Consider the following 11,135-nt stretch of genomic DNA (forward strand, 5'->3'; position numbering starts at 1 on the left):
GTTCCAGGAGCCCTGTCGTATTTGTCACAAGTTTCCTATGTTTATAACAATATTGCCTGTTTATGGGAATAGGGTACAGAGGCATTGTGGGTAAATATCACTAGGCTCACGCCATATTTGTTTTGGGTGGAAACGCAAATCTTGCACATTGTGATGTTCTGTAGATCATCATTATGTTCTTCAAGTGGTGAAATATGTGAAATATTTTATACTGTGTCGTGCCACGGAGATCTTCTCTCCACACAACCATTGTTTGTTTTGTGTGCTTGCGAAGGACAAAAAGAACGGCCTGTAGGTTTTTTGCTGGTGCGCGCTACAACAACACCACCTTGAGAACATGGGCATGTGTTGACATTTCAGTGAATGTCACATTGAACTATTTTTGATCGAACTTACAGACATTGACGTTAAATCGGGAGAACAATCATGCGTCATATGAGTGTGAAATTGTCTTTTTAGGTTGGATCTCTGTTTTTAAGTACGCAATGGATAGGCCTTGCAGCCAAGAGGGCTTCAACCGCAGAAATGCCCCTAAAAGTGGAGCAAGCAGAACGTCTATCAGCGTTAAACTACCAACAGCAGGCGAAGATGGCCGAAAATCGGCTGAAAGTGAACATTTAAGCACAGCAGCTCCAAAAGAGTCACTACCTCTGGGTCTAGGTGGTCTGCCTGGAAATATTGTAATAAATGAACCATTCCCATCTCCAACCAGTGGGTTGAACTTTCCACAACATTTTCCTGCTACAGACTATACACACCGTTATTCATCCTCAGACTTCCCCAACCAGCCACGCAGGTCCTCTATCCAGGAAAGAAAGTAAGTTGTGTGATCATTCTTGTTCATGAAGATCCCAATAAGAAAAAACATGTGGAAAGAACAAAATATAATCTAGCAACAGTTAATGATATTTCACCTGCAAATGTGTACATAACACATATATTCTTATTGAGAGTGGGTCGAGGTGTAGAGGTTAGTGGTACTTGCCTTTCAATTTATTAGGACACATGAGGTGTGAGCTTAAAACCACCCAAGGAAGGGATTTGTAGAATCTCAGTACTGAGGCCTTGATGAAAATGAGTGGCCGTTTACGCGATGTGACTAATGTTACTTAAAGACCACTTGTATGGGGTGCACATTGGGACATTACATGTGTGTTTATTGGAAAGTTTGTTAGTAATGTGCCAAAGGTTATTGGTTTGCTCTGGTTCCCTCCACCAATAAAGGTAACTGTCATTAAACAGCAGTGAAATAAAATCTTTTCCTTCCATTAAATATTGATAAGAATAATTTATCAGTTCATTTTGTGTATTGTATGTAATATTTCACATGTACTATTTTTGTCTAATCTTCCTCAGGTTATTAGAGCAGACTGCAGCAAGCATCATTGAGAGAGCCTGGATATCTTACCGTGACCGTCACATGTTTAGACTCCTTAAACATGCTGTGTGTGCAGCTGTAAGTCTTAACTATTTACCTAGGATGTCATTTGAAAATCTGTGCATCCTTCTGATCAACAATCCGTCACAAAAACCGTATTCTATTACATAGCCCAGAAGTTGGAGAAATGTGTGATTGCCTTAGCGTGGGCTAAGCAAAATGGTCACCCCATGTTTAATTGTGTACCATAATGGATAAAGGCTCATGAATGCAGCTCGGTAAATGATCAGGTTACACAGACTTGTACATAATATGACATGTGTGATGTGTTGTACGATGTCATGGTGTGCTGCGTAACATGACAATGTTACTGGTTATCAAAGTCATAGTATGACATCATCCTGCTGATCTCAGATTAGAACGTCTTAAAACAAAATGTGTTGTGTGTGATGTAATGGCATCTGGTGGTGAAATATCAAAATGTAATAACAAGTGTGATATCTAACATATGAAATAACACTCTTATCAGTGAAAAATGTCCAGACATTTTACCTATGTATTAAATTTGTGTCTGTGTGTTCAGAATTTTTTTATTTTATTTTCTCTTTTGTAGGAAAACTCTCTGACCAGTGAAATATTAAGAAAGGTTTCCCCAAAAGAGGCCTCTCTCTTGACAGACAAAAGTTTACAAATCCGTGTAAGATTTAGGTAAATTTTATATGAGTGAGTGAGTGAGTGAGTGAGTGCTTGGGGTTTAACATAGTACTGAACAATTTTTCAGTCATATGACGACGAAGGAATCCTTAGGGTGTATGTAATGTGCCTCATTGTTGCAAGACAGATTTCCACCGCTCTTTTATCCAGTGCTGCTTCACTAAGACGACTTACTGAGGGCAAGTAAGCCGCCCCGCCCAAGCCATTATACTGATACAGGTCTACCAGTCGTTGCACTATTCCCTTCATGCTGAACGCCAAGTGAGGAAGTTACAATTTCCTCTTTTAAAGTCTTAGGTGTGACTCGACCCAGGATTGATCCTGCATCTACCGCTCCCCAAGCAGACGCTCTGCCAACTGTACTATCCAGGCCAGTAATTTTATATGAAGTCTGATGCAGTAAGAAATGATCTCGTCATGACATATCTTTTTTTTTGTGATGAATTTATGAACTATCCCTGTGCTCCTTACTCTGACTGGTCCTGTGGTGGAAGGGATCTAGAAATAGAGACCACACCCCCTTAACCAGTTTTCATGTTCATATTCAGGTTTTGTAGGCTTGACTATTTAAGGTTTTACTTTGTGTCACAGATAAACCCATTAGCAAGTGGTTACATACAGCCACACTACAGAAAGTTCATAACAGTCATACCAGTTTGTTTTTCTTGTGCAAGTCTTCAACTGGGGAGGTGGCATATTTTTTAATCCGCTAAGGTGGTGCTAGTGTTATGCAGGAGCTTGCGCCATTGTTACGTCAGAAATGATTGTTGCGCAACCTCAGTTATGTTGCAGAGTATTAGTTTCTACTGTAATGTGGTTCTGTCTTTATCGTGTTGTCGTGATGACAAGCTGGGAAACGAACGTTTGACGTCAATAAAATAAAAGGTCCTACTGCCAGGCGTTTGGCATGTCCCCATTTCTCCATTGATGTTTTGTCTAAATGGTGAAAAGGCTGTGGTCTGCATGTTTAATACTGAATAATGAATCACTATAATAGTCAGGAGAGTCAAGGTGCAGATTCATTCTTGTTGATTTACAGGGAATTTATGGGTTCTTCACCTGATGTTCCTGCAGCCATTTGTGTGGTCAAACGTTCACTGAAGACCACTTTGTCTTCTACCCATATGGTGCGCATATCCGTACGTCACACTGTCACATTTGAGAACGTTTGTCCGTAACTTGCCACAGATCAGTGATTTCCTCTGGGTACCCTGGTTTCCTCCAGGCATAAAACTGAAAGTGAAAAGTTCTTAAGTATAGCATTAAACAACATTAAATGGAATACATAGAAATAAAGTGGATCACTCCTGTGATTTTTTTCAGTTGTTTTTAATTTGAATTGTTATCATTCATATATAATTTATCTGTGAAACTTTCAGATTTGGAGGTTGTGAATTCCCCCCCATGATTTTCTTCAAGATCTTCATGCACACAAATGGTACTGGCGTCAAGTACATCAGTGGCAAGAGAGTGATAAAACCAGACACTGAGGTATTTCATGTAATAGATGATATGATATAATCATTCATAAACACACAAGAGGATAACTGACCAAATGTCCTCGTGCCAAAATCTAAAGCTGAAGACACTTCTATACACTGTCATTTTTCATCTCCTCAGTTTCATTAAGATATAGAAATATACACGTAGCATACACAAATAGTTGGCTACTTATTTATGTATTTGATTGGTGTTTTTTCGCTTTACTGGGGAATATTTCAATTACACGACGGCAGCCGGCATTATGGTGAGATTAAACCATGCAGAGGCCAGTGGAACTGAGGATTTGAAATCATTGTGACATTACTAGGATAATATTTAGGTCATACTGATAAGAAAGTAGAAAAACCTGACATCATTCTCAGCATAACATTTTCTGGGAGATGATGTCTCATTAACCTTAAATGGCTTGCAAGCTAGGTCAAAATATTTACTGTAAGATAAAATGAAATAGGGTATTGGTTTTGGCCCTATGCAGATCAAGGGAGACCACTTTGTAACCAAGGGAGAGCAGTCCGTTCAATTACCCTTTTGTTTCATTCTTTTGCATAACTGGTATGAATGTTTTAGAGCTCAAAGGGTAAAAGTTATTGTGCGAGTTAGAATTCTCCAGATTTAAATAACATTGCTTAATCAATGTTGTTTCTCCATAATACCTGGATACCTGGCAATGTTCATGTATTTTTATATGAAGGCAATTTTTGTTCATTTTCTGTTTGATCACACCTGACTATAGAACCCTTCTCGTCAGTGAAAGCTTTTGATAACCATTCAGTGTTCTGATGAAACTTTCTCAAACAGGCAGCAGAGGATTCCCTGAAGCAGATGGGAAACCGGTTGTTCTATGACCAGATACTACAGGACAATATCTACCAGAAGCAGTTCAGGGTCACAGATGAGGTGGATGTCACAACCCTGAAGGATTACATGCAGGTAATGGCAACAGTGTCAAGTCCAAGGGGCAATATCCATCCCAAATTCACACTGGTCAACAGTGAGCATGACAGCTCAGAATTCTAGCATTATGTATTCTTCCATTTATCAAAACGGGGCCTCTGTGGCTGAAGTGGTTAGCATGCCAGCTCAGCGCAGTGACCCAGGAGCCTCCCATTATAATGCTGGCCACTGTCGTATAAGTGAAATATTCTTGAACATGGTGTAAAACACCAGTCAAATTAATAAATAAATAAGTTTATTAAAACTTTGTTCAATTTCACTATCCTTTTTGTTTTCAACTAGTCATCCTTGCTGCAGATCATAAATGGTAGATACATTTTGTTTTTAGTGTTTTGACATTTTTATTAACGCAGAGAACTTGGTCAGTCACCGATTCTTGTTTTTTTTGTTTTAGTATTTGGCCAACCTTGATGAAACACCAGCTTATAAGGGTGGCAAAGAGAATTATTGGCGTAAATTAACTCTTGATGGTAAGTTAAAATCAGCAGTACTGTGTTACGATAGGTAATACGTAGTTTGAACAGCACTGTGCAAAGAGCACCCTTAACAAAACAGTATATCTTGATGACCCAACCTTTCATATTGGGTTGTACTGAAAACTTTAAGGTACAACATATACATATGTACATACAGTATAGGCTTCCACACTTGTCCTTGATGACCCAGTAGAGGATTGAGAAGTAAATACCTTAAATGACCTAAAATTCCACCCACAAAAGTGAGATTTTAAAGGCAGACAAATGTCACAAAATATTATTTTTGGTGCTGAAACTTACAATTGTCCAGTAGAATATCGTCCCATCATCCCAGTAAACCTCAAAACACCCGTTTGAAATCAATAGAATTCTCAGAATCTATGACACTTGTCATCTCATGTCATGTAGAAAAGTTGATCTAGCCAGTCACCGTTATTGTCTGTTATATTTCAGATGTTCCTCGTCACACCATGTTCTATGACATAGTGGACTACCTGTACAGTCACAGGATCTCAGATAGACTCCGTGCGGAAGTTCCCTTGCTGATGGTCAGACCCATCAATCAGGGCATACAACGACAACACATCAAGATCGTCTCCCAGTTCAGGTAGGAGCAAGCACTTTCTGTTTCCTCAGGAACTGACCATCATCAGTTAATACTTTATAATCATTGCAGTGATACTGGGCTGTTTATAGTTGCTTGGGATTAACTTATAATTGATATCTTGCTGTACTGTTACATGTTGTTCTTAGCCCATATCAAAGACCTGGATATTCAAGAATATAAAATGTCCAAAACAAAAATTGAAAGATTTTTTTTTTTTCAAAATTGTTTTGTTTAGCTTTCGGTCTAGAAGTCTGAGACGATAAAAATATTCTGAGATCAGTTTTTCCTCAAGTAGTGAGTTCCTGTGCTTACTGACATTTCTGTTGGCCAAGAACCCAATTAGTGAAGCAAAAACATGTAACAAAGGGACACAACTCCCCTGTTATCATGTTGTAACTTGGAAATCTTCTTGCCAGAACCAGATGTATTGCTTGTATACACGCTATTCACTCTGCATGTAATTGTCGTTCATCACTGTCATAATTCTCAAAGCATAGTTAGGCTGAAAAATCAGATCACAGAAACATAATAATTTGGACTGCTTCACCTATGCAGCGTTGAAATGTACACTTTGGTTGACTGGTCACTTGAGGATTTAAACAGTATTCGGCAAGAATCTTGCATGAGCTACTTGATTTTGCGTGCAGGGATAGTAACAAAAAGCTGGATGGCAGGTCACCTTAATTGAAATCAGTGTACTCACCTGTTATGAGTTGATATCCAGAGACTTCTCTTCTTGAAAAGCATTTGTTATATATTTTTTTATTTGATTGGTGTTTTACGCCGTACTCAAGAATATTTCACTTATACGACGGCGGCCAGCATTATGGTGGGAGAAAACTGGGCAGAGCCCGGGGATGCCCACGACCATCCACAGGTTGCTGACAGACCTTCCCATTTACAGCTGTAGAGGAAGCCAGCATGAACTGGACTTGAACCCACAGCGACCGCATTGGTGAGGGACTTCTGGGTCATTACGCTGCGCTAGCACGCTAACCAACTGATCCACGGAGGCCCCTGAAAAGCATTGCTAGATATATGTCATACTGAATAATAATCCGAATGTACAGTTCTCATCTGTGCTTATCCAGAGTACAGTGACAGGTAGGCCTTGCTGAAATCTGTAAACCCTGCTTTGTGTACTTGCGGAATAATGTCTTTCTTGTAAGATTTCTACAGGAATATCGAATACCACTTATATGTATATGTATGGGTGAGAAGCATGACATGATTGGTTGGGTGTCATAAATTGAGAATCGAATTGAACTTAAATTGAATTAGTCATCAACTACTGTCAAAAAAACGTTATCATTTTAAGCAGACGGTTGCCAATGTTTCTCACCAATGCGGTATGATGTGTGAACATCCAAATCCTGGCAACTGCACCATCTGTTTTATTCTCGTCTATATCACTGCTTTTTGTGTTGTGTCACATTCACACCTGTGATTTTGTACAGGCCCCTCCCCACAGTCTACACAGCCCCTGTGTCCACTCACATAGGCTCACACCCCATCCAGTACACAGGCACAGAGAGACGCTCTCGACAGGCCCGGCTACGTGCCAAGAAGATGAGGAAGGCATTTGGCATTTCAGAGGTGAGCACAGTTATAGGTTATTGAATGAATATGGGCCGACGTGGACGAGTTGTATTTTTGCATGGCACTGAACTCAGAAGCTCGCAAATGATTATAGAGTTAAAATGATCAGTTTAGATGTGTCCATAAAACAGCCAGGTAGTACACAAACACTGCTGCATGATGGATGAAAACAGTGCATTCTACTGCCATTTGGAGACTTTTGTGAAACTTGTCTGCAAGTCTCCCATTTGCATCTGTCGGTGGTTAACTCTAGCCACTCAAAATTCCTTCCACACAAAAGGTAGGCCTACTGGTTGCCATAAAAATGAGTGAACGTAAAGTTTTTACGTAAAACTGCCACCTAGTTTATTGTTCAGAAGAAAACAATTGCTGCACAACGATTCTGTGTTGTATAGTTCATGAATTTACATTGCTGCTTTTCCAGAGAGGTGACCCAGAATATGGAGGTGATGAGGGTCTGGAGGGAATGGGGGTAGTAGGGGCTCTGGAAGGGGGAGATGACGACTGGGAAGATGAAGCCAACAAGCTATATGAGTGGACACAAGAACTGTCGTTTGAAGACATTGCCAAAACGCCACGAGTAGTAACGTAACGCAACGCACACAAACCTTTACTACAAGTCGCAATGCAAAGAGGAATAGCTCGCCCCATGTACCTCTTCTAATTTTAGTAGCTGTATTTCAGTTTGTGAAGCTATATGCTGTAGAGTTACCAGCATCAGTATAAAATAAATTCAGTGCCAGTTTGTTATGATCCACTGATAACCAGGTTGTGATCCAGTATTGTTTCATAAGAGTTTTACTCTCTAATGAATTTCAACAAAAAAGGTCTCAAAGAAGTAAGCAGGTTTTAGTGATTGCTGTTTGATTTTGATGCATCTTAATAATACAACCCTATATTTTGTATTCAGATACTTGTATCCATGTTTGTACATATCAATATTATATATTTTCAAATGCTGGCTTAGGTTACTACTAACAGGTAAGCCTAGTGTATAAAATTGCCAATATATGTAAATGCCATAAGATATCTGCATCTGCGTCTTCACTTAAAATGGTGAGGAAAGATTTAGATGCAAGTTTGATTTGATCATTAATATCTTAAGGTGATGAGTGAGTGAGTGAGTGCTTTGGCTTTAACGTCGTACTTAACAATTTTTCAGTCTTTTAATGACGAAGGAGCCCTTAAAGTGCGTGCATATGTAATGTGCCTCCCTGTTACGGGACGGATTTCTGCCGCCCTTTTATCTAGTGCCGCTTCACTGAGACCACTTACTGAAGGCAAGCAAGCCGCCCAGCTCGAGCCATTATACTGATATGGGTCAACCAGTCGTTGCACTATGCCCTGAATGCTGAACACCAAGCGAGGAAGCTACAACTACCTCTATAAGGTCTTTGATGTGAACCAACCCAGAATTGACCCTGGATCTACTGCCTCCGAAGTGGACGCTCTACCAACTGGGGCCGGTTTAAGTTGATGGCAATCTGCTGGCTTTATTCTAAAACCATTTTGACCATGTTAACAATGATCTTTCTTATTCAAGGGAAGATGCAAGATTTAACAACTTCATGGAGTTGTGGGTTCAATCCTAACCTTGGACAGAGAATTTCTAGATTAAATTTCCTGACATTGTTCATGTTCTTTGGTGACAGCGACTGTCAACACTGTCAGTCAGACCATGTGCACAGCCTTGGGTTTGATGAAGACCGGAAGCAGAGTTGAGTTCAAACTCTTTTGATGCAGAAGGTCAAAACGGTTCTTCTGTATCTTGTGACTTGTTTAAGATGTTAAGCAATCTTTGTTGACTTTAATTTACTGCTCACCTATCTCACAGCATTCCCAAAGCATGATTGGTGTCTTTTTCCTTCAGGAACTTCTGAAGTTCACAAACATTCAACTCCTCAATTTGGCACAAATCACCTTTTGTCACACCCTTTTCAGATGCCCATGCTACAGTATATGTGATCAAAAATAGTTGCCTAACATTGTTGACAGGTCACATGGTGCAGTAGCACATCTTTTTTTTTTACCTTTAGCTATTAAAAATTTCGAACTCAGCACTCCAGCATTGTCTTCCATAATTTTGATTATAGTTTACCTGGACCATCATCTTCTCTCTAACCATAATACTGATCGCTAGAATGCAAATTAATAATGTAAAATCATCCTATAAAGACAAAGGAACATAAATTCTTCACTCTTTTGTCTTATGGAACAATGGTTAAGAATCATTAAAAGAAATTCCTGAAGCTGGTTCACCAAAAGAGAGTAAAGGACTGTTGCTTCGGAAGGTCAGGCTGCGCAAAAAAACATCCTCCATGTATAATTTTTCCTGTAACATTGCTACCAGAGAGAGACATCTGGCTTTTGGTTTCGAAACTTCTTGGCCCTGGATCCAGATAACCAAAATTTAATGCATCTGTAGACCTACTTTGTCCATCTGTTGGCCTACTTTGTCCATCTGTAGGCCTACTTTGTCAATTTGTAGGGCTACTTTGCTCATCTGTAGAGCTACTTTGTCCATCTGCCATGTTTGTAGGCCACTTTGTCCATCTGTAGGCCTACTTTATTCATCTGTGGACCTACTTTGTCCATCTGTAGGGCTGTTTGGTCCATCTGCCATGTCAGTAGGGCTATGTTTTCCATCTATGGGCCTCTTTGTCCATCTGTAGACCTACTTTGTCTATTTTCAGCCATTAACAAAGATGGATAAAGTAGGCCTACTTTGTCAATAGCTGAGATTGTCAATTATTATCAGCCAACAAAATAAACAAATTCTTGAAGACATGTTTATTTTTTTTTATTTTAAGTCCAAGACCTTAGGTTCATATAAGTAGGCCTAACATGAATTTGCAAACTTGCAATTTCGAATACCATTTAGTTTTCTTGCTTAAGCCAATAACTTCATCATAAGAGCTCGTGAGAATCCATTCTGTGAAGGTGGTAGGCCTGTGCATATACATTACAATGGAAGGATACAGAAAGACAGCGTGTAGCAGTTAATGGGTGAGAAAGTAGGTAAAGTCGTCCTTGGATGACATTTAGTTTTTGCCATAAATTTTTCTTCACATTCCACACATTTCCATATTTTCCCATGTAACCAGAGCAGCAATGTTGTGTTTCATGTTCAAATGCTCCTGAGTTAAATTTGAATTTTTTTATATCCACATATATCTAGTCTTTCAATTTCCTCGGCTCGGTGAATTTCATGAAATCTGGAAAACACAAGAAAGCAAAATGTAAACATTGTATAATAAAATCTACAGACCAGGGCCGAGTTTCACAAAGATGTTGTACATGTACGATAATCGTACATATAGGACAGTAGTACGGTAATCGTGACGTGCAAAATATCGTTCAACAAATGAATGATAAAAAACATGTTGTACGCCGCTATGTGAAACTAGGCCCAGGTATAAGTGAACCATCTTTATATTTGGCACTTGTTCGCCTGCACTCAAAACATTCACCCAACGACACTGCAAGGTTACCGAATGATATTGAACATAAAGATGGAAAAGCGTCCAGAAGCTCCTTGGAAGTCTTACTTTCCGTCATCAAATCACACCTTTGGGCTGTCACAACACGATTATTCACTGTGGATACAAGCTGTGCTAAACACATTCTACAGTAAACCTTGAAATCAACAAAATCTTTTCATTTCTTTGGCGTGGCCATCGAATCGTATGATTGTCGTATATAGAGCTATAGGTGTCTGCACATGTCAACTGTCATTTACTGTTTACGACTTCCCACCAGAAGATAGTAGATTCGTTTCCATTGCTCGGCCAGGATTATGTTAAATATGTCTACGTCATCGTATGCGAGTTGGGCTGGTTTTTCAGCACAGGTTGAGTAGACTTACGGCTACGGTCCTCTTATTAAGGAGAGTAAAGGAGGAATT

At 39.5% G+C, this 11,135-nt stretch overlaps 1 protein-coding gene across 1 annotated transcript; it reads left to right on the plus strand.

Moving 5' to 3' along the window:
• The first annotated feature begins 132 nt into the window (after nt 1-132).
• LOC135479259 (uncharacterized protein CXorf58-like) lies at nt 133-9,978 on the plus strand. The gene is made up of 9 exons (XM_064759071.1): nt 133-817; nt 1,357-1,456; nt 1,992-2,086; nt 3,472-3,583; nt 4,394-4,525; nt 4,944-5,019; nt 5,479-5,632; nt 7,090-7,228; nt 7,656-9,978. The coding sequence occupies exons 1-9, from the start codon at nt 486-488 to the stop codon at nt 7,821-7,823; spliced, it is 1,308 nt and encodes a 435-aa protein (XP_064615141.1). The 5' UTR covers nt 133-485; the 3' UTR covers nt 7,824-9,978.
• Nucleotides 9,979-11,135: the final 1,157 nt, after the last annotated feature.

Source organism: Liolophura sinensis, chromosome 12 (genome assembly GCF_032854445.1).
Source record: "Liolophura sinensis isolate JHLJ2023 chromosome 12, CUHK_Ljap_v2, whole genome shotgun sequence".
Classification (NCBI taxonomy): Eukaryota; Metazoa; Mollusca; class Polyplacophora; order Chitonida; family Chitonidae; genus Liolophura; species Liolophura sinensis.